Here is a 24,734-nt window from a genome sequence, read left to right on the forward strand (position 1 = left end):
CTCCCCTAGGGACGATAGGCAAGGCCTGTGGTTGCTGTCTAAGGAGGCAGGATGGGAGAGTTGACAACCTAACGTTTTGGAATAGCTGATGTAGGAAAAGGGGGACCTCGTTGCCTGAGGTAGTGGTTAACACAGACAGCTACAAGTGCCAGATGTTATTCAAGTAGCAAAGCAGAAAATGACTTCAGAGATCGGTTATTTCACGGAAAGTATCGAGGAGATGACTTCCGAGTTACGCCTCAAGAATGGGCATGAAGTGCAGCAAGGGAGGGTGGCAGCAAAGAAAAGTACTCAATACTTGGTTCACCAATGATGCTGTAGAAGGGGAAATAGCTGCTGAGCAAAGGCAGAGGTTTCGTTTATCCTCCTTCATCTGGGGCTAAGCAGGCCGCGCCCTTGAGGGAGCGGGTCTCAAGAACAACTTTTCCACGTCGAAGGCGCTAAGAAGCAAGACTAGAGGGTATCCGAAACCCGGAGGTAGCCGTGGGCGGATGGGGCGGAGTTGGATGGGGAGAGGCGGGACTTCCGGTGCGGCCGTCGGCCCAGTTTCCGGGGTTCTAGCGGACGCTTGCCTGGCGACCTGGGCTGGCCTCGAGGACGTTGCAGACGGCGGGGCTGTGCTGACTTTCCTGGTTGCGGGGCTTTTGCTGAGGACGGCGTGCGGAGCACGGGTGAGGAGCCGTTCTCGGACGGGCGACCTCCCACCCGTGCGGAGGCTGCATTTCTTTGTGAGAGGGCCCGGTGACACTGGTTGCGTCTCTAGGCCAGCCCCTTCTGGGCCGCGGACCAATCCGCGCGCGCGCTCCGAAAGGACGGTCCCACCCCTCCGGGTGGGGGTGGGTTCCCGCGGCCGCCAGGCCAGCACGCCTGCGCGGACCGGGGCGCCAGCCACTTCTGCCGGGTCCCCGGGGGCGGGGGCCTGTAGGTCTTCCCGGGGCACATCGCGATTCTCGCGTGGTAGACGTTTCTCGGGATCTGCCCTTGGACTCTGTTTCGAAGCTGGTTCCCCTTCCGGTCAGTCTGGCCGGGTCCTGGATTTTGCACTGAGGTAGAGTGCATTGACTAGTCCTGAGGCCCTTTCCAGTCCAGGAGATGGAGGAGATCGCAGTTGTTAGTGCTGAAAGGCCTTTGTTCTTGGAATTCTACCAGTTACTGAGACCGGGATTCATGAATTCAGTTAACTCACAAGCCTATACTGCGCGATCAGTAGTGCAGTGGAAAAGGCAACAACAGCTCCTTTCCTCATAGAGCTTAACAGTTTGGACCGAGTGATAGTAGGGATAATAGGAGCAAGTTAGGAGCTCCTGGCCCAGCCCTGGGCGAAAAGGAGTTGGACTTAGGAATGCCAGAGGAAAAGGATGCTAATGTGAGACCTCTGAACTGCAGGAGTTGGCCAGGGAGAGGGAGGATGGTAGGGGACCGGTGGTAGAAGTCAGGGTACAGAAGTGGTTCCAGACAAAAGTCCAGCGATGAGGAAGGTAGAGTATAGGGGTGGTAGCCTACTGCAGTGCGTGGAACTTTGGTGTGGGAGGAGAGAGTTGGAGAGGTAAACCAGGGCTCTGCACACCATTGTTCATTGTTCAGACTTTATCTTGAGGGCAGTGCAGAGCAACTGGAAGATATTTAATTGGATAGTGACTGAATAATAATGTTATTCATTGAGTGCATACAGTGCTTCCAGACTTTTCTACTGCAAGTACATAGGGAGGAAAAGACAATTGTATTCCCCAGGAGGTCTAGGAGGCATCTTCTGAAAAGCCCCAGCCTCCCAGGAGAAAATTGTTGAAATCTCTCGTTTTAAGTATTTATACAAGATTTGAATGATGTATCAAAGTATATACTTGGTTTGGTATAAGATATTTTCTCAGATCCTCAAGTTATTCTGATGGCTTTAGGACTTCGCATCATGTATATCCTGTGATTTCTGTAGCCCTTGACACATGCATCCCCACATACACAACCCAGCCTTTCTACTTGCAGAACAGTGTTCACAGTACCTGTGTTATTTTCTTTAACTGTCCTGTCAACCATTGGAGGTGGGTGTAATTCTTTCTACTTTAGTAATGAAGAACCTGAGGCTGAGAGGTTAAGAAAATTGCCCATGTTCACACAGCTAGTGAGCTGACCTTCAAACCCAGACACGTGCAACCCCTTAGTTCTTGGGACTTCACTGCACTACTTAGCTTTGGGGAATGGATTTGGGCTGGAAATAAGAAGACTTGAAGCAGAGAAGACATTTAGGGAGTTGTTGAAATAGGCAGGATGAGAGGTGATTTCAAAACCAAGATAGTTTTAGTAATGATGGAGAGAAGCGGGTGGATTCAAAGGAGGTAGAGCTGACATGATTCGGCATTTGACTGCATGGGAGGAAGGAGTGGGAGTGCCTGGTGGCTACCTCTGGATTGCTGGGGCAGCCATTCCCTCAACAGGATTGTAAGGAAAAGAGCAGCTTTGAGGGTAAAGAGGGCTTGTTGGCCTGAGGTGCACTGCAGTATTCAAGGGGAGATGTGCCTCTGAAGCATCTCGAAGAGTTCCTTTTGGCATGAGGGAGAATTTACTTTTCTTCTTTGCACTGAATATGTGCCGTTCATTATCAGTTGTTGATGACTTTCTGAGGTATATCCCCTATAACCTGTGCAAACAATGGGAGATGGGGGGGCATGGACCCAAGATAAACAAAAGACATGGACTACTTCTGAAGCCTTTGCCTGTTTTTTGGAGGTGACACATATATTTTACCTTTATACTTTATCACATATTAACCTATAGTTCAACTAACAAGTATTGCAAACGTACAGACAAGATCTTGGCAGAAGCGGTCAAGGCCAATACTGGGACTAATTGAGGAAGTATGTTTTGAGGTTTGAGTGGGGCATCTCAGTTTTTTTCTTCTAGGCTCAGTCAGTCACTCTCGGATATGTAATGCTCCAGAGAGCATTTTAGAATTGAAAAGGTATGTTCTGTGGAACTGGTGAAAGCAAAAATATAGCCTTTTAAAATGCTTTGGTAACATTAAGCCTATGTGGATGCCTCAATAAGTATTAATATTATCACTATTTATTATGACCGTTTGCTGGCTCTAGTTGTACAGGGTTTTTTTTCTTTTTAACTACAATTCTTTTGTTGTTTATCCAGTCTTGTTTAGATTTTGTTCTTTAATTACCTGCAGAGTTAACATTTTGTATTGAGTACAGATGTCGCCCAAACTTCACTGACGTTTTTAAACTTTGACGTAAAAATGGTGACCTCTCTTATTAGACTTTTTCTGGTGACTTTATATTTTATGATACTATTGCAAGTAATATTTTAAAATTAATTTTCTAATTATTTTTAGTGACATAGAAGTGATAGTGATTTTTAATATTAGTTGCTATACTTTCCTGCTAGTTTAGAATCTTGAATTTTTGTATATACAATCATTACATGTATGAATAACAGTAGTTTTCCCTTTTCCAATCCTTCTAGCTTGTTTTTCTTGCCTGATTGCACTAGCTAGGGTATTTACACTGTTAAATGGACGTGATGATAGTTGCATCCTTGTGTTATTCCTATCTCAAAGGAGATGTTTCCAGTGTATTACTGATAAGTCTGATGTTGGCTATAGGCTTTTGGTAGATAGTCTTTTTTTTTTTTTTTAAGATTTATTTATTTGACAGAGAGACAGCCAACGAGAGAGGGAACACAAGCAGGGGGAGTGGGAGAGGAAGAAGCAGGCTCCCAGAGGAGGAGCCCGAGGTGGGGCTCGATCCGAGAACGCCGGGATCACGCCCTGAGCCGAAGGCAGACGCCCAACGACTGAGCCACCCAGGCGCCCCTGGTAGATAGTCTTTATCAGCTTATGGAAGTTCCCCTCCATTTTTATGTTGCTTAGAGTATTTTGTGTGTATAGATGCTGAATTTTATCAAATGCTTCTTCTGCATGAACTGACATGATCAGATATTATTTTACTTCTTTCATCTGTTAATGTGGTAAATAACAGTGATTGGTTTTCTAATTTAAGCCAACTTGGTATTAGTAGGATAATCCCAATTTGGTCACGATGTTTTTTTATCTATTACCAGATAGGCAGTTATTTTCTTTCAGCACATTGAAAATATTATTCTAATGTGTTTTGGCTGTCATTGTTACTAGTGTGAAGTCAGCTATCAGTCTTTCGTGTCTTTGAAAGTAATGTGTCTTTTCCCTTGGCTGCCTTCAGGATCTTTGGTTTGCTTTCAGTATACAGCGATTTAGATATGGACTTCTTTTTATCTTGCTTGGAATGCATTGGGCTTTCTGAATCTGTACGTTGATAGTTCTTCATGGTTTTTTTACACAGATTTTCAGTCTTGTCTTTTATCTGTTAAACATGTAGTCCTATCCAGTGGATCTGTCTGATAACCACATTATCACAGGAGCCCTTACAGGCCTGCTTTATGCACACTTGTTTCTGTAGGTTCTTCTCCCTTATGGACCTTGTTTCTTTAGGTTACTTGCTCATTATGCTTAGAATTTTATTTGATTTTATTTATGGGATTTCTTCGTTGTTTGGGCTGAAAGTAATATCTTGGGGAAGGTTTGCATTCACTTCAGCTGGGCACCTGCTAGTCAAGGTCATTCTAATTAAAATCTTGAAGGTTCTCTGAGGACTTATCTTCGATAATGTGGGTTTAGTCTGCAGACTGGGTCCAGGGCTGGTTTACGGTTCCACATTCTCTGTGGCACTTTCTTCCTTTTCACTCTTTGGGCCAAGTTTCATAGCAGTTGTTTTTCTTGTAGTCGACTGAGACAGGGTGGCATGGGAGTGCCAGTGATGGTTTATTTCTGGCTCATCCTTACAGTGAAGGCTCTGCTTTTACATTGGGAGGATCTGTCTCCCCAGGTGGGCTCTGAATTTTACTTTTTATTCCCTGAAGTGGCCAAAGAGGTGGGGGACTCAAGGTAACCAGTGTGGGCAGATGCTCTTAGGGCCAAAACAGACTTCAGAATTCCGCTTCTCTCCTGGTTTGTTGCTTTATTCAGATCTAAGAAATCCTTATTTTCTTCCTTGCTCCTTGAAGCTTTATACACACACACACACACACACACACACACATATACACACACCATATACATACATGTACACCCTTGAACAACACGGGTTTGAACTGCACTGGTCCACTTACATGGCGATTTTTTTTTCAATAAATACAGTATAATACTGTAAATGTGTTTTCTCTTCCTTAGGATTTTCTTAATATTTCCTTTCTTTAGCTTACTTTATTATAAAAATACAGCATACAATATGTACAGATACAAAATACATGTTAATCTGCTTATGTTATTGGCAAGACTTCTAGTCAGCAGGTTATTAGTAGTTAAGTTTTGGTGGAGTCAAAAATTATACTTGCATTTCCAGCTGTGCAGAGGTCAGCATTGCTAACCCCTGTGTTGTTCAAGGGTCGTGTGTGTGTGTGTGTGTGTGTGTGTGTGTGTGTATTTTAATTTAGTATTGTTAGGGTTTATTTGGAGAGTTAATTTGGTTACTTAGCCAGCTATATTATTGGATGCCCAAGTCCAAGAATGATTTTTTTTAAAAAGAAGCATACCAGAGTTTATACATTCACAAATATGTATTTACTTTTCAAAGGGGTCGGTATGGGAGATTACAAATTTCTGCCATTGCTCAAGATATGTTTGGAACTCTTTTTTTGGAATTGGTTTCAGAGCTAGTAGCATATTCTTTTAAATTTCTTTATTGGCTACATTTTTCATCCTTTAAAGATGAAACTTGGGCTTACCAAAGGATCCAGCAGTCACACTCCTAGGTATTTACCCAAATAAATTGAAAACATCTGTTAATGCAAAAACCTGTGTATGAATGTTTATAACTGCTTTACTTATGATCACTGAAAACCAGCAGTACCAAGGTAAAATTCAACAGGAGAATGGATAAACTGTGGTATAGCCACATTGTGGGATACTATTCAGTAACAAGAGGAATGAGCTTTCTTGATTCTGGCAAAAACATGGATGGATCTTAAATGCATTTTGCTACGTATTCTATGATTTTATTCATAATGACATTCTGAAAAAGAATTAGGGACAGATTATCAGTGGTTGCTGGGAGTTGGTGGAGGGGAGAGCAGTTGACTACAGAGAAGGTACACAGGGGAATTTATAGGGTGATATCTTTGATACTTGTTTGTATGTCTGGAATATTTTATTATGAAAACAAGAAATAGAAGAAAAAAGTGAATAAGCTTAAAAAAACTAAAAATGGAGTCCCAGCCTCTTCTCTTTAGCTTCCGTACTGTTCTTACCCGCTCTGTTATTTTTAAACCGTACATATGCCTTATACTTCACTGTATAGATGAGGTAGCTCATAATAAGCAAATTTTAAAGGGGAAAATATGCAAAAGGAAAGTTGGAAGTGGTTAAGGTAAGGAGAACAACTCCTAACTAAAATTACTTTATAGCTTGAAATTTCCTTCTCGTTGACTGTAAACACTGGTAGCTCTTTGACCACATATACCATATCAGGCTATCGTGGTGGAGATGGGCAATTAGAACATTTCCTTTTTTTTTTTTTTTAAGATTTAAAAAATTCATTTTATATATTAGAGAGAGAGCACAAGCACAGATGCATGTAAGTGGGGGGAGGGGCAAAGGAAGAGGGGTAGAGAGAGACAATCTCAGGCAGATTCCTCCCTGAGCCTGATGAAGCTCTGGCTCAGGACCCTGAGATCATGACCTGAGCTGAAGTCAAGAGTTGGACACTGAACCGACTGAGCCACCCAGACGCCCCTGAACACTTTCATCATATATAGCAAAAGATGAAAAAGATTTTGCTGGTGATTGAAGGCTTCCATCCACCCATTCTTCAGATACATTTGCTCATATTTAAAATAAATGAATGAATTGTTCCACCAAAGAATTATTTTAAGAAATCTGAAAGTAAATAGTAACTTCTCTTTTAGTACTCCCCTTCCATGGTTTTAATTCAATATATATATTTTTTAAACCCAAATATTATATAAGTTTTATGGGTAAAATTTTGGATTTTGGATTTTTAAAAACACATTTTTTTTTCTCTAAAAGAGAAGCAGCTTAACACTAAGCAGTATTTTTCTGGATCTGAATGATATTTTTGAAGACTTACCAGTTTTTAATTGTCCATTGTTTCCTAAACTGTATTTTTAATTTCATTTGCTCTCTCCTAGGGAATGAAGGATGGCAGCACGCCGTGCATTAAAAGCTGTTTTGGTGGATCTCAGTGGCACACTTCACATTGAAGATGCAGCTGTGCCAGGCGCACAGGAAGCTCTTAAAAGGCAAGCTATTCTCCAGGTTCAGCTGACAAATATGTTTGTAAGTGCCATTTTACCAAGGCAGAGCATTAGCTAAATGGATGGCCCTAAGATGGCATTTTACCAGCTTACCATATATGCAGGAACTGCCTTGGCTTGAGCTAGAAGATGTATGCACTGTGATATCCTCCAGACACTGTTTCCTCAACCTTTATTAGGTTTGGCCTTTCGATCTAGTCTTTTTGTTCTTTGTGTGTGTGTGTGTATCTTTATATACGTCAGTAATGTAAATTTAGGAATGAAGACTTAAAATTCTAAGGTATGGAATAAATAGCATTGGAAAATCACAAATGAATCCTGGAATCATAAAATGAAACACACACATTCACAAAAGCATAGTTTTGCCCACTCCCCCTTCACCCAAAATCTAGCACTGAGTATGCAACTGCTCAAGTAAAGTTTAGTAAGATACTTGAAATTTTATATTTGTTTCTATCAACTAAATTTAATGCTTTTGAAGGTTAGAGACTGTCTTATATATTTTTTTTAATTTGAAATACCACTTTATTCTGATTCTAAATGAAAAGGAATGGGAATGACAGTGACAGACGAGATTTCACCACTGGATATTGTGATGGGATTATAGCAGTCTCCTATCTGAAACTCAGGAGGGCAACAGTCGCATTCCAACACAGCTAAATATGCAGGTCCAAAAAACAAAGGTACTTTTTAAACTACCACATTCACTCCACAGCCCGCTCATCTCCTTCAGCGTCCCAAAGATGAAGCATGTGTTCTGCTCAGCAGTATCGTCAAGTAGCAGACACGCTGCACCATTGACATCACAGGGCAGTTGCCTCTAGAGCTAGACTTCTGATGCTGGGCTCCAGCTGCACCTTCTCTTGGGTCGTCGTCCTCCTCCGGGAGAGCAGTTGTCTGAGCTGCATCTAGGTTGTGCTCATACTGTGCTGCCAGAGCTGGCCCCATGGCAGCCTCTCGTGGGACGGGAGCAGGCATGGTGCCACCCCAACTTAGGGTCTGCAGTTAGTTTCCTAGCAAGCCACGGGAAGGGCTTTTCAAAGTGGTAGTTACTTTTGTCAGAAATGTTGTAGTACTGAAGGTTCCTTCTCTTGGTGGAAAACAATAGATTTTACCTTAATTGTCCTGTCCTCAGCGTCCACTTGGTTGCCACACAGCACAGTGGGGATGTTTTCACACACTCGTACCAGATCTCTGTGCCAGTTAGGCACATCCTTTTGAGTAACCCTTGATGTTACATCAAACATTATGATGGCACCCTGGGCTTAGATGTCACAGCCATCTATCAGCCCACCAAATGTCTCCTGACGAGCCATCCCATACATTGAACTTAATAGGTCCTCTCTTGGTATGGAACACCCAAGGTGATGGACCTCAACACCCAAGGTGGTTACATACTTCTCAGGTTCACCAGGCAGATGACGTTTCACAAATATAGTTTTTCCAGTACTACCTTCACCCGCCAATACAAGTTTGAGCTGGACTTGGGGTTCTCCTTGGGCAGCCATCGTGCTGGTGCTTCCAGAAGCATCTCCTGCCATCTGACTGACCTCTTCTATTTCTGATGTATCAATCACAGTATTTAACGCAAGTCTACATACAAACTGGGGATATGGGGAAAGTTTATTGATTATTCATTAAAGTTTTTTAAAGTGAACTGAATGTGAGTGTTTGCTTCTGAGTTCTGAAAAAAATACTCCTCAATATGACAGAACTAATAATGTTACTTAGTACTTTCATCCTAAAATAATTTAGGAAAGGTTTCAAAAATCAGCAATACTGAGCATGTGGTGCTTATCATTTTCCAACTTTAAACTATTCATAGTATGCTGTTATTCAGAAAATGTAGTGACCAGTGTCACAGATCCAGGTAGTAGAGCAAAAGATTGACACAGACTTCGTACTCTCAAGGAGCTTATTTCCCGTTTGGGGAATCAATAAACATGAGGAGGCTTATATATCTGGTAGGCTTCAGTTGGAATCTATCAGTTTCGTTAGAGTTACGATATTCATTATAGGTGGACAACATGTTTAAAGCCAAAAGAAAATCCGTTGCAGGGTTGGACTTTCTCTTGACACAGTTTCTCTCCTAGGTAGGCATTCTAGGGAAAAGGATGCCTATTGATCAGTCTGTTCTCCTATTGGATAAGAGCTTTTACTGTTTTAACGGTGAGCTTTCTAATCTGGGTCGAAAGAAAGTTCTTTTTATTTCTGGTGAACAGTGGACGACATCTCTAAGTTGGTCAGTAAACTGTGAGCCTGCCAGTCTGGGGAGGCAAGAGTCTACACACTATTCTCTTACTGGCACTGGGGGCTTTCCATCCCAAAGAAATCACTACTCTGTCAATGCTGGTTTGGGTTTTTATGGAAACAAAAGAAACTAAGGGAAGTTGAAGGACTAGTCAGAAGAAAAGTTTTTTTAAAAAATGCTCATTAAAAGTGATGTGGTAATTTCTGTACTTGTTCATTTTTAATTATTTTGATGGTAGTTATGTTAAAGTAATCAGTTTCTTTTGAGAGATAAATCACCAAATTTAATGTGTTTTTCAGAAAAGCTATCACATAGATATTACACAGATAATCATGATTACAGTGAACCATTTAATCATGCAAATGTATTTAATGTTCTTTGGGTGAATACGTAAAAATATTTTTTCTGATTTATTTGCTTGCTTGCTTTAAATTGTGGTTAGTGCTGTTATGTTTTGTGTCCATTCAACACAGGCATAAAATAAAAAGCAACAGGGTATTGATATAAAATTTTAAATTGTGGTTAAATTAAAATTATTTGTAGATTTCGGGTTAAAATACTGTAGGTCTAAGAAAATAATTTCCATATTTAAAGAAAGCTAGACTATCACGAATTCTCTGTCTGGTACCTGATTGCCAGTGTAGGTTCCAGCAGCAGATCACGGAATCAAAACAATCCTGTATGTAGGTGTTCAAGGAGAAAACACGTTAGGTCTGTACAACTGGAATGTTTCTTTGAGCATTCCAGGTAGGTTCTGTTTATTAACATAGTAACGTATGAGGGTTTAGCCAGTCTCTGACTGCGAAGAGGGAATAAACATCCCGAAGTGTCCTCTGTTCTCTTAATGTAGCAGATCAGAGGCTGTACCAGAACATAGATCCGAGTGAGTTCCCATCTGGGCCCTACTGCCCCCAGCTGTGCAAAGCTGAGCAGTCGCTTAACTCCTCCTGGCTTCTGTTGTCCCATCTTTAAGAGAAGCTTGCACTAGTAGACAATCTCTAAGATAACTTTCTCATCATCTGTGAGTACAGTGGTTACTAAGCTTGGTTTTTCAATTCTTTACTAAAACCCTGGGGTAAAACTTATAGAAGGCCCTCAAAAAGGTAGGCATACATGGCTTTAACAATTAGATGTTGCAGCCTTTGGAGATGAAGTGGTCCGCAGGGTGTGGATGATTTGTAAAAATCTGGGTAGGTTACAAAATAAGCTTATTGGCCATAAAAGCATTTACTTGGTGACTTACTCTTCGTTTTCTGACCTTTGGCAAGTGCTAGCAAATTAGGCTGTCTGGGACTGGAGTGTAAAAGCTGCCTATTGACATCTGACTTTGACTTTCCTAGGTTACGCAGTGCTTCTGTCATGGTTAGGTTTGTGACCAATACAACCAAAGAGAGCAAGCAAGACCTGTTGGATAGGTTGAAAAAACTGGAGTTTGATATCTCTGAAGATGAAATATTCACGTCACTGACTGCAGCCAGAAATTTAGTAGAGCAGAAACAGGTTCGACCCATGCTGCTAGTGGACGATCGGGCGCTCCCTGATTTCAAAGGTAGGGGACATTTGGAAAGATACAGAAATTGGTTCTTCATGTTTGCTTATAATCATTCTTAAAACTGGACGCTTACGAGTGTTTTTGTCAGATTTCCTCTTATTATTATTGACGTGGTCAACAGATAGTTTTAATCTAAATTCATGTTTCTCAAACCTGTTTTGACTATACTCCACAATATGCACACATAAGTATAGTAACCCAGTAGATACGTATTTGTGTGTATGTATGTTAAACAATACTTAGTATATGAGATGTATTCTATTTTCTATTTGGTTTACTTTATTGTTTGTTTGAATTTGATGCTGCTTGGAGCCTGCCAGATTAGCTTCACAATCTGCTCATGGATCATGGCCCACAGTTTGCAAAAACACAGGTCAAAATCACTTTGTATATTATAATCTTCAATCCGGGAGCCACTGTATTAACTGATTAAATGAAATAAATTAAGATCTACTTACTTAAAAATAGGTGTTGGAATCTTATATTTTATTTCAGTTTCTGTTAATAGAATTGATCTGATCCCACTTATAAATGATTGATTATGAGGAGTTTATATTTATGATGGGTTTGGCTTTCAAGACTGATAAATAAATCTTAATAATACTGTGAAAAAAAATAGATATCATTCTGTGTATCGTGTGAAGTTTTTGCAATGACCATAAAGTATTTTTAATCAAAATGAAATAAAACTGTTTCTCTTTGGAAAAATTAACAGACTCTGGGAAAATATCCTGGTTTTATGAAGCTTTGCCACATTACCTCTTTTTATAAATGACATTCAGGGTGAAATGACACAATATAGAAAAATGGGTGTAAGTACCTCATTATAAAACCATATGATGGCTTTACAAATAATGATTAGGGAAATTCAGCATGAATATATCGTCAGGCAGAACTTCAAAACTTGTCCCATCAGGAAATAGAACAGTGTATCAAGCAGAATTATTACTTGTAAGAAACAGAAGCCAACTTTGGCTGAATGAAACAGAAAATACATTTATTAAAACCATCTCAGTGCTGACAGGAATATAAAATGGTACACCTCCTATGGAGAGGAATTTGGCAATAGCTAGCAAAATTGCATAGGAAGCAGAACTGCCACTTGTAGGAATCTATCCCTAAGAGATAGTTACAAAAATACACAATGGCATGCAATCAAAGTTGTTCATTATAGCCTTATTTGAAATAACAAAAGATTGGAAACAGCCCGAATGTTCATTGGAAGGCACCGATTGTTTAAACTGTGATATGTCCACAAAACGGAATGCCTTGTAGCTGAACAGTAAGTAAGGGCAAATTCTATCTCCTGATAAGGAGTGGTCTTCATAGGATATATTAAATGAAAAAGGAGGGTGTAGAAAAACTTACATATTTTCTTTGTAAGAAAATGAGAGAGAAATGGATATGTGTTTGTCTTATATTTGCGAAAGGAAGCTAAAGAAGAATAAATGGGAAGCTGGGAAAGTGGTTATCTAAAGGGCGGGGAAGGAAGAAAGGGATTAGGAGACAAGACTTCTCTACGAGTACCTTGTTATATAGGTTCCCTTTGGAACCGTGTAAATATTTTGCATATTTAAAAGATAATTAAAAAGTAAAAAACAAGCTATTCCCTGAAAACCAAAAGAAACAAATAAATTTAATTCTATATCAAGTTGGTGACGTATCCACTCAGAGAAAAGAGTTACTTCAAATGACTTTAAAATACAGTATTGTGATGGTTCATTCATAGTGGGATAAATTCTTAGAATAAAAGCACTGCAGAGGGATGATATGATACTCTATGTGGAAAACTGAAAAGACGCCACCTCAAAATTGCTGGAACTCATACAGGAATTCAGCCAAGTGTCAGAATATTAAATCATTGCTCAGAAATCAGTTGCATTTCTATACACTAACAATGAGACAGAAGAAAGAGAAACTAAGGAGTTGATCCCATTTACAGTTGCACTCAAAACCATAAGATACCTCGGAATAAACCTAACCAAAGAGGCAAAGGATCTGTACTCTGAAAACTATAGAACACTCAGGAAAGGAATTGAGGAAGACACAAAGAAGTGGAAAAATATTCCATGCTTATGGATTGGAAGAACAAATATTGTTAAAATGTCTATGCTACCTAGAGCAATCTACACTTTCAATTCAGTCTCTATCAAATGCCATCAACTTTTTTCACAGAGCTGGAACAAATCCTAAAATTTGTATGGAACTGGAAAAGACCCTGAATAGCCAAAGGAATGTTGAAAAAGAAAGGCAAAGCTGGTGGCATCACAATGCTGGACTTTAAGCTCAATTACAAAGCTGTAATCGTCAGAATGGTAGGCCACTGGCACAAAAACAAACACATAGGTCAATGGAACAGAATAAAGAACCCATAAATGGACTCTCAACTCTGTGGTCAACTGATCTTCGACAAAGCAGGAGAGAATATCCAATGGAAAAAAGTCTCTTCAACAAATGATATTTGTTGGGGGAAAATTGGGCAGCCATATGCAGAAGAATGAAACTAGACCATTTCCTTACACCATACACAAAAATAGACTTGAAATGGATGGAAGACCTAAATGGGAGACAGGAATCCATCCAAATCCTAGAGGAGAACACAGGCAGCAACCTCTGAGATCTTGACCACAGCAACTTCTTGCTAGACACGTCTCCAAAGGCAAGAGAAACAAAGGCAAAAATGAACTATTGGGACTTCATCAAGATAAAAAGCTTTTGCACAGCAAAGGAAACAGTCGACAAAACCAAAAGACAACTGATAGAATGGGAGAAGATACTTACAAATGACCTATCAGATAAAGGGCTAGTATCCAAAATCTATAAAGAATTTACCAAACTCAACACCCAAAGAACAAATAATCCAATCAAGAAATGGACAGAAGACATGAACAGACATTTCTGCAAAGAAGACATCCAAATGGCCAACAGACACATGAAAAAATGCTCAACATCACTCAGCATCTGGGAAATACAAATCAAAACCACGTGAGATACTACCTCACTCCACTCAGAATGGCTAATATTAACAAGTCAGGAAATGACAGATGTTGGCAAGGATGTGGAGAAAGGGGAACCCTCTTAAACTGTTGGTGGGAATGTAAGCTGGTGCAGCCACTCTGGAAAACAGTATGGAGGTTCCTCAAAAAGTTGAAAATAGAGCTACCCTATGACCCAGGAATTGCACTTCTGGGTATTTACCCCAAAGATACAAATGTAGTGATCTGAAGGGGCACCTGCATCCCAATGTTTTTAGCAGCCAATATCCACAATAGCCAAACTATGGAAAGAGCCTAGATGTCCATCAGCAGATGGATGGATAAAGAAGATGTGGTGTGTACACACACACACACACACACACACACACACACACACACAATGGAATATTAGCCATCAAAAAGTGAAATCTTGCCATTTGCAACAATGTGAATGAAACCAGAGGGTATTATGCTAAGCGAAATAAGTCAATCAGAGAAAGACAATTATCCTATGATCTCACTGATATGTGGAATTTAAGAAACAGAACAGAGGATCATAGGGGAGGAGAGGAAAAAATAAAACAAGATGAAACCAGAGAGGGAGACAAACCGTAAGAGACTCTTAATCATAGGAAACAAACCGAGGGTTGCTGGAGGGGAGGGGGGTGGAGGGATGGGGTAACTGGGTGATGGGCATTAAGGAGGGCATGTGATGTAATGAGCACTGGGTATTATATAAGACTGATGAATCATAGACCTGTACCCCTGAAACCAATAATATGTTATGTGTTAATTTAAAAAAAGGAACTGCAAAGAAGTCTTAAACTGCATTCAGTAGTCTTAGTGTTATTAGTAATGTAGTAATTAGTTATTATTTTATATTTATAGGATAAAGCAAAGCAGTAATTACGCTAGTATTGGTAGTACCCACGATTTTATGTGTAAGTGAAAAGAGATACAAGTATAAAAATCAAATAAGCTGTGTATTACTAATTTTGAATTTAAAATGTCATTATCAACTCCCTTGTTCTCTTAAAAAGATACATATTATCTAGATTTTCTACTGCAGAGGCCTAGAAGCAGTGACAACCAATGCTCAATGGTGTACTACCATTTCTGAACTACTCAATACTTGTGGCTACTAGTAAGGAAGAAATTGGAAATCTGGGTATCTGCTTTTTCTATTTCTTCCCCTCGCATTTTGGTGGAATCTATGATGAGAATGCTTCAAGGCAGTCAGTGAGAGAGGCAAATAGAAATTGTTATACAGATAATCTACAGAACCTTTAATTGGACCTTTAATAACTGCAATGTTGAATGTACTTGTTTGGTTATCATATCTGAATTTCTATTATCGGATACCAAAGCCTTAAAATATGCTTTAATTATAGAATAATATTTGCGGAACTGAAAGTGGATTAGGCATTAAGTAGAAGACTCTAGAATCTACAGTGCATTCCTTATTTATCATGAATGTGTTAACCTCAGTCATGTCAATTAGAAAGTCTAATTTCCCTTGCCTCTTAGACTTTTAGTCCCTCATCAGTTGCTATTGATCTGATAGCTCATAGAGAATTCGGGGCTGTTCTTGTTGATTGTAATCAGTAAAGCTTTTAAAAGTTAGAAATTGTCACTTGTTTGAGAACATCCAGTTGCAAGTTTCCGTTGAGATCTTCTAGTTACTAAGTAGTTGTAACACCATGCAAAAGGAATATGCAAAAATCCTAGAAAAATAAAAGTATGAAAAAATACTATTAGGGGCGCCTGGGTGGCTCGGTCGGTTAAGTGTCTCCGTTCAGCCCAGGTCATGATCCCGGGGTCCTGGGATCCAGTCCCACATTGGGCTCCCTGCTCGGTGGGGAGCCTCCTCCTCCCTCTCCCTCTGCCACTTTCCCTGCTTGTGCTTGTGTGTGCTCTCACTCCCTCTCTGTCAAATAAATAAATAAAATCTTAAAAAAAGAAATACTGTTTTCTTTAAGTATTGCTTATACCTCCAAAGTACATTAGGCAGAATAATCTCTTAAATTTCAGATTATGGCTACAGCAAAAATTTGCATTTGATTGACTAAAGCTATTTTATTATAAAATGTATCATTACTATTAATTGCATCTTTCAACAATTACATATTTTTTCCGTTCCCAGGAATACAAACAAGTGATCCTAATGCTGTGGTCATAGGATTGGCACCAGAACATTTTCATTATCAAATTCTGAATCAAGCATTCCGGTAAGTCTACAGCTATTTATTTTTCACCTGATCATATGCTCCTCTCTTCTTCCTGAGTCTCTGTCATGTAGGGTTATAGATACATTTTACTTTCTGGCCACCCGAATTGTACATGAGGATAGATGTCTTCAAGATCACTTCAAGAGCAACATTAAATCATATTTATTACTATCTTGCTTAGTTTTTAAAAAATAATCAATATGTTAAAATGTGATGATCATTGGGGTTTTTCTGGTTTGTAGAATCAATATCCTGGGGCAGAAATTCTTAATAAAGTTGCAGCTCTGAAGCTAGCAATTTTGTAATGGAATCCAAGTCCACCTGCCCAGTGGGCAGCAAAGCCAGTCACGGAGACATCAGGTTTGCAGCAAGGAAAGAGTTTATTCGAGAGGCAGCCAAAGGAAGAGACTGGAGGACAAGCCTCAACATCTGCCGCCTCAACATCTGCCTCCTCAAAGGGAGAGAGAACAAGTGTTTTATAATCAGAGGGGTTGAGATTATGTACATATTAATGAAAAGGGCAGGGAAGCTTATATGACTATTCATGAGAAAAGACGAAGTGTGGTCATTGAGCAAACATAGATGTAACATCCCCTGTTCAATTTGGAGTGGAGATTTAACACCAGAATGAGGCACAGTTCAGCCCCTGACGTCAGAAGGTTATCTTGTGACAAAGAGGTCATGCTCTGAGAGCTGGTATAAATGGAATGGGGTCTGGGACTGGTTATCTCAGGGAAGGAATGCTGGACTTTGCTTGTTCATGGTCTGGAACCGTATCAGATGACCTTGAGTCAGGCTTCTGCAGAGACAGCTGGTGGATATGTTAGTGGGGTCTGAAAAGATGTAATAGCTGATGAGGGGGCAACAGTTCTCTGAAAAACAAGCTTTAAACTTTCTGCTCGTTTTAACTTCATTAATCCCGTGGAGCATTGTTTCAGTTTTATCTTTTATTATCATTCCTGTGGTTCTCCATTGACTGTGCTGTTCTCTGAAGGAAGGTGTATCATCCTGGTTAACACTCCAAAAGCAATAAATGTGATTTCTTCCTCCAGTGATAATCTCGGGAATCGAGAAAGGTTGACATATTCGACCACACTTTCAAAGAAATTATTTGATAAGTGGTAATGGTGGTCTGAACTGGGATGGTAGCCGTAGGGATGAAGGAGCAGATTCAGGCAGTGCTGACATGACTTGATGGATGGTTGGCTTTAGGGGATGAGGAAGACCGGTGAGTGGAGGCGGATGTCCAGATTTCTAACCTGAGCACATGTGACAGAGAACACTCCCTGTTTGGGGTTCAGGAGGTGGTAAGTTTAGGTTGGGGCTGTTCGGCCTTTGGGGTATCTAACTGGAGATGTTCCAGTGGCTGCTGGTACAAATGTGGGGAAATAGAATACAGAAAATATTCTCAATCTTCGCTTGTGTGTCCATTTTGGTTACATGAACTTTTCACTGGCTGCTTCAAAGGGAAGACAGCATCCTGGTTCTCATACTTAAGATAAATTGGATCAGAATTTACCCGCAAATATGCTCTAGAGTGAGATTGATTTTTTCCCTTGGATTTTTCATTTTTCATAGATTTTTTCATTCTTCATCTTGTCTTTTATTTCTTATCAAACCATTAAACACTGTAATTTGCCTTTCAATTTATGACAAGTTAAGTAGTTCTAAATATTACATCAGGATACATTGAACTTGTTAAAAAAATTTTTTTTAATGGCTTGGTAAGTTTTTGGTATTTAGTTACACAAAGAATGCCATAAAAACATCATTTTCTCGCCAGTAGGAATATCTACAAGAATCATTCTAACATATACTTGATGTAGATTTTATTTCTTGATATAGATGTCCAAAAATCAGAATGTTTGTAGGAAAGTTTAAAACTCACTACAGGGTTCACACATCTGGGCACATTATTTGCTGTTGATCTTGGAAATCTTTGTGGCCAAAAATAGCACTTTGGGAACAGCCTCCTTCTTTCTTTGTATGAACATTTATTTTAGGTCCTTCGTTCATGGAAACTATGGCTACTTAATGCACTTTTATTTGTGACTCTCCGTGAGTCACCGTGATAGTCAAGCCTTTGTTTAAAAGGAATGAACTCACTTTTTATAGTTGTTCAGTATCCATTTACTGTTCTTATTTCCTGAAGACCCATTGCTATGCCATATTGCTTGAAGATACACTTTGGAGTATATGGTATTAAAATTCCTTTTGCTTCACCTACTTCAGTTACCCTACTTTAGCTTCTTGGGTTGGGGGTTGGGGGGTGGGTTGGGGAATAGATTATCTAACTGCTTCTTAAGTAAGGTTTACCGCTATGCCAAAATCAGTTTTCACGTGAAATGGAGAACCTGCTATGAACTCTTACTTCTGAACTTAACCCACTACTTTTTATCCATTTCTTTAACCACGGAATTCAAGGAGAGGGTATTGATTGATTTTAGCTGGTAATTTGGGAAGGACATATTTAATAGGAAGTTGGGAGGTCTCTGTCTTAGATGAATACTAGACTCAGGGTAATAAAAATGTATGTTGACATAATACTGACTTTGTAATTGCTCGGATGCTGTCTAATTAGTACACTTCCCTAACCATATTGATTTTTTTAAACACTACATTTTGAAGCATTACAGTGCACTTATAGGTCAACTCTAATTTCACAAGTGCACTTAACAGCTGGGGGGAGAATTAACAGAAGGATTTTAGGTCTTGCCCTTCTTTGCATATTGATGTCTCCACAGAGACTATGCCTTCCAACCAATGACTACAGCTGTTTGGATTGTGTGTGGCAAATATAGACATCTCAAATGAACCAACGATTAGTTAAATTACTATTCAGGTTGATAATGAGAATAAGCTTTGGATTTTAAACCCCGTTGCATAGCTGCCTTGAGTAACAGCTTCAGGGGCATATTGCCCTCAGGCAGATGCATCAACCTTCCACATTACACTGCCTCTTATTTACTGTGTTTTGAATGGGTAACCCCCCTCCCCCATGCACACGCACAAATGCATAGTACAGTCTGTCTACCAACGTGTCTTAAATGTCTGAATGAAATTGAGAAAGCTGAATTTAAAGAATTGATTTTGGGAAAGGATAAGAACCAGCTATAGGGAACAGATATGATTTGGGTTTGGATTTTAGAAGACATTCAAATCCTAAGAGCCATGGGTAGCTTTTTCCCTTTTATCTAATACTAAAAGTTACAAAGTGTAAGATAATGAACACTTATATGCCTATCAACCAGTTTAAGAAATACAGATTATCAGCACATTTGATATCCCCTGCATAGCCCTCCCCGATTTTATGACCCAAGACCCAAAAGTAATCATAGTTATGAATTCTGTGCTTTTCATTGTCATGTATTTCTTTATCCTTATCACATACGGTAGGAATCCCTAAACAATATGTAGTATTATTTTGTGTGTTCTGTACTTTATGTATTTATCAGTTTGCTTGATCCCCGGTAGTAGTGTTTGATTCATCACCGCGAATATCCATAGCTCCAGTTCATTCATTTTCCCAGCTGTACTTGCTTGTAGCAAAGTCTCTTTTCATCTGCTGACCTAAGTTAGAAACCCAAATGCTTGAGCACTTTAGTAATGGACCAATTGCAATTAATTTTGATGATCTCTATTAAGGAGAAAGGCTGCTGGACAAGCAGATCATTTAATAACCCAACGTGAACTTAGTCACAAGACTAAAAAAAAAAATCGGTCCAAAAGTAATATGTCTTCATTGTGGAAAAGTTTAAATGCTCAAAAACAAAAAGAATAAATAAAATTACCTGTAATCCTGCCACCTAGAGAGAGCCCCAGTTAACATGCTAGCATATAGCTCATTTGTTTCCATGCACATAAAATACTAGATAAAAATGAGAATGTATATATACTATGTGGTCACTTGCTTTTTAAAAACCCTGTAATATGTTGTGTATGGTTTTCCATATTCTTAAATAGTCTCTTCCGAAACATGTTTGATTCCCACGGCATATCCCACTTTAAAAAGTGCAATACACATGTAGCCATCTGCTTCCTATCGTTGGTTATTGCCAGGAGTTTGAAGTTGGTTTTTGAAAAATGAAAGCATGTTTCTTTAAACAGTATTTATGTTTATTCCTTAAGATTGTTTTCAGAAGTGTGCTGGGTCAAAATAATTGGGGGGGAAACTACAGAGAATCGCTTAACCTAGGAAAAATTAAAGTTTTTTTGTTTTGTTTTGTTTCTAAATTAAGAGCAGCTGCCCTGCAGCTTCTAGAAGAGTTTCTTAAAATGTCATTATAACCGAAGGTAAATGACACCACAACTTCCACAATTAAATGCAGAGATGAAGGCTGCTAATAATGTTTTGAAACTTTCTTAATGACTTTTTTTTTTGTAGATTTTTATTTATTTATTTGACAGAGACAGCCAGCAAGAGAGGGACACAAGCAGGGGGAGTGGGAGAGGAAGAGGTAGGCTCCTAGCGGAGGAGCCTGATGTGGGGCTCAATCCCAGGACCCCGGGATCACGCCCTGAGCCGGAGGCAGATGCTTAACGACTGCGCCACCCAGGCACCCCTGAAACTTTCTTAATGACTTCTTTTCTATAATTGTTGCCAGGTATAGGAATCCTCCCAAAGTCTTAGAGGTGTGCAAAAATTAGGGGGTTTTTTGGTTTTGGGGAGGAGATCCTTATCACCATAAATGGTTTCTGTTCAGTGTTGAATTGTTTTCTTTCCCTGTCTCCTTAAGAAAAAATAAAATGTTTTGATTACTCCAGTATATTCAGTTCCTTAGAAAGGGAAGAAAAAATCCACAGTAATGGCCTCAGTTATTAGTGCATTTGGACAGGAACTCCTGAATTTTTCCTACGTGTTTAGAGCCCTGGGCATGAGGAATTCCAGAACAATGTGCAGGGCTTAAAGTAGAAATAATTTCTGGGGTTTTTTTCTATTTTGAAAGGTCTGACTACTAAGCAGTTTTTTAAATTAAAATCCAGACTATAAAAATAAGACACTTCTGAAGTAAATTGTTGAAGGCTTATGAACTTGAGTTATATAAAGCATTCCATTAGTACATTCAGGAGAACAACTTACTATGCCAATCTGAAAATCAGAATACAGAATTGAGTTGATTATCAGTCACTAATGATTCTTTCTTTTTAATCAATTGGGAAGATTCTTTTATGGTCAAGGCAGCTCTTCCTACTCCAAATAAAAGCTTCTGGTGAATAAATCACATAAATACATTATTGCTGATTTTTTTGATTTGAAGTATAACGTGCACAGTAAGGTGTACAAATTGTCAGTATACGACTCAGTAAGATATTACACATAGATATACCTGTGTAACCCCGACTCTGATCAAAAGCCAGAACGTTCCAGCACCCTAGAAGGCTCCCTATCCCAGTCAACACTACCCCTTCCTTACGGTCACCGCTATGATTGCTGCCAGTATTGCCAGTTCTTGATCTTCATATGAATGAAATCATAAAATTGTAGCATATTTGTCTGTTTTTGAGATTACTCAAGTTGTTCCTTGTAGCAATACTTTGTTTTTGTTTTGTTTCTTCCTTTTTTATTGTTGTTGTCATTGTTGTGCAGTAGTCCCTTCCACAATTTATTTATTTATTCTACCACTAATGGGCATTTAGATTGTTTCCAGTTTGGGCTGTTATGAATAAAGCTGCTACGAATATTCCTCTACATGTCTTTGGGTGGCATATACACTCCTTTCTCTCGGGTCTGTATCTAGGAATGAAATTACTGGGTAATAGGGTAAGTACTTCTTTAGATTTAGTAAATATTGCCAAACAGTTTTTCCAAAGTGATTGTACTAAGTCGTATGTTCCCACTGGCTGTATTAGTGAGAGTTCCACTTGCTCCCCATTCTTACCACTCTCTTGCCAGTCTGTGTAATTGTAGCTGTTCTGTTTGGTGTGTATAGTGTATCTTACTGAGTTTCAGTTAGTATTTCCCATATGAGTAATGTTGTTTTCATATACTTATTGGCCATTGGATAACTTTTGTGATGTGTCCATTCAAATCTTTTCTCTTTTCTGATTGGGGCGAGTTTTTCTTATTGATCTGTAGGAGCTCTTTATTTGTTATGTATACAAGTCTTTGGTTGGATGTATGTACTGCAGTTACCTTATCCCTGTCTGTGGTTCTCCTCTGTTAGTAGTAGGAGAATACCCGTAGAACATAGAGAATACTAGTCGTATGAGAACATGAAGTTCTTAATTTCGATGGAGTCCAACTTCTGTCAATATTTTCTTCTGTTCTGCTTAAGAAATCTTTGCCTACCCCACAGTCATGAAGATATTTTCTTGTTTTTTTTTCTACCACCTTTATTATTCAACCTTTAATCAATAGGTGTAAGGTCTATTTTGAATTAACTTTTGTGAATTATGTGAGGTAAAAGTTCATTTTCCCCCCATACAGATATCCAGTTGTTTCAGCAACATTTATGGCAAAGACCCATTCTTTCTATTATAGAATTGCTGCTTTTGACATAAATCAAGTGACTTTAGATGTGAGGCTGGATTCTTTATCTATATTTGTGGTGTTCTATACTGTAGGTTTATAATAAGTCTTATTATCCAGTAGTGCACATTCTTCAACTTTAACCTTTTTTAAGATTGTCCTGGCCATTCTACGTCTTTTGTGTAGAGGCAGAATTGAATTGGGGTAGAATTTACATCTGAACAACGATGTCTCTTCCAGTCTATGAAAATGGAATTTATCTCCACTTAGGTTTGATCTTTACATTCTTTGGCGGTGTTTTGCAGTTTTTAAAGTATGGGTCTTAGATTTTTTTGTTACATTAATCTTTGTATTTCATGCTGTTTGATGTTTTATAAATGGTATTTTATTAAATTTCATTTTTAAGTGGTGTTGCTAATACATAGGAGTATAATTGAGTTTTTATATGTTAACCTCATATTTACTGATCTTACATTTACTTGCTGTTTCTAATAAATTATTTGTAGTCTTTTGGATTAAATTTTCTACATAGACAGTTGTGTCACTTACAAATAATGACAGTTTTACTTCTCCCCTGCCAATCTTTATATTTTCATTTCTTTTTCTTGCTTTATTATACTGTCTGGGACCCCAACGCAGTACTAAATGGAAGTGGTGATAGTAGATAGCTGGCTATTGATGAGAAAGTCATTGTGTCAGTGTGACATTGGAGATGTTTTGAAGGTTCCAGTTCGTTGTTAGTGAGAGTTTCCTTTGATATATGTCATGATTTCCTATCGTTTTAATTTGAGCTTTTGGTAATTTGTGTCTCTTAGGTTGATTGGTATTAGTTTTAAATGTATTGAGTGTCAAGGCTTTGGCAATCGTCTAGTTTAATGGTTCTTTTTTTTTTTTTTAAAGATTTTATTTATTTATTTGACAGAGATAGAGACAGCCAGCGAGAGAGGGAACACAAGCAGGGGGAGTGGGAGAGGAAGAAGCAGGCTCATAGCGGAGGAGCCTGATGTGGGGCTCGATCCCATAACGCCGGGATCATGCCCTGAGCCGAAAGCAGACGCCCAACTGCTGTGCCACCCAGGCGCCCCTAGTTTAATGGTTCTTAACCAGGGACACTTTGGCTTCCCAGGGGACATCTGGCAATGTCTGGAGACATTTTTGGTTGTCACAACTGGGGAAGAGGGTGTTACTGTCATCCAGTGGGGAGAAACCAGGGGTGCTGCTAAACATCTCACTGCATATAGGACAGGGACCACACCAATGCATTTTCCAGTCCAAAATATCAGCCGTGCTGAGATTGAAAAGCCCTGATCTGTTTCAGCCTCTTCATTTGGTAAGAAACCAGGGCCCACAAGTATGAAGTGATTTTCTGTTACCTATTTTAAGTAGCATAGATCCCATGCTTCCTATATTTATGAAGAATACTAATTGCCGTTATCGTCAGACAGATACTGTGAAAAGGTTTGCATATATTCTCTCTATTCCCCGGGAAGGTAAGCATCACTCCTTGTGTCATAGATCAGGACCCCGAGACAGAGCTTCATCCATTACTTCAGTAAACATTTAGTGAGAAGAGCCAGGGTTTTTTTGTTTGTGTTTCGGAAGTAAGAGATACAGTGATGAGTAAATGGGCATAGTGGAAATTATATTCTAGTGAGGAAGACAGACCAATCACAGTTGAGTAAGGATGACAAACTGTGGGAAGTGATACAAAGGAGAAAGGGTGATGAGAGAAGAGATCAGAGGTGAGGAGGAAGTCCACTCTACGTGTGGAGGTTGGAAATGCTTCTTTGTTGTGCTGATGTTGAAGCTGAGACCCGACGGAGGAGCAGAAGATAGCTGTGTGAAAAGCATGAGGAGCTGTGTCGGGAGGTGTGAGCTGAAGCGCAAGAGAGTGACGTGGTTTTTAAGAAGTTGGAAGAGGGGGGCACCTGGGTAGCGCAGTCCTTAAGCG

The 24,734-nt window shown here is 39.3% G+C and overlaps 1 protein-coding gene and 1 pseudogene across 2 annotated transcripts in view; one reads left to right on the plus strand and one right to left on the minus strand.

Annotated features, from left to right (window-relative positions):
• Positions 1-858: 858 nt before the first annotated feature.
• HDHD2 (haloacid dehalogenase like hydrolase domain containing 2) overlaps positions 859-24,734 on the plus strand; it is a 34,200-nt gene continuing 10,324 nt past the window's right edge. Inside the window, exons 1-4 of one of the 2 annotated variants that reach the window (XM_087869839.1) lie at positions 859-1,014; positions 7,183-7,293; positions 10,900-11,108; positions 16,230-16,314. In XM_087869839.1, coding sequence (XP_087725965.1) covers positions 7,193-7,293; positions 10,900-11,108; positions 16,230-16,314 — 395 coding nt within the window. In that variant the 5' untranslated portion in view covers positions 859-1,014; positions 7,183-7,192. Of the gene's footprint in view, positions 1,015-7,182; positions 7,331-10,899; positions 11,109-16,229; positions 16,315-24,734 lie in introns of those variants that run through there. The other variant, XM_045790020.2, reaches the window with a different exon arrangement.
• LOC123787509 (GTP-binding nuclear protein Ran pseudogene) lies at positions 8,038-8,834 on the minus strand (annotated as a pseudogene).

This window comes from Ursus americanus, chromosome 19 (genome assembly GCF_024610735.1).
Source record: "Ursus americanus isolate L20-20 chromosome 19, mUrsAme1.1.p, whole genome shotgun sequence".
Classification (NCBI taxonomy): domain Eukaryota; kingdom Metazoa; phylum Chordata; class Mammalia; order Carnivora; family Ursidae; genus Ursus; species Ursus americanus.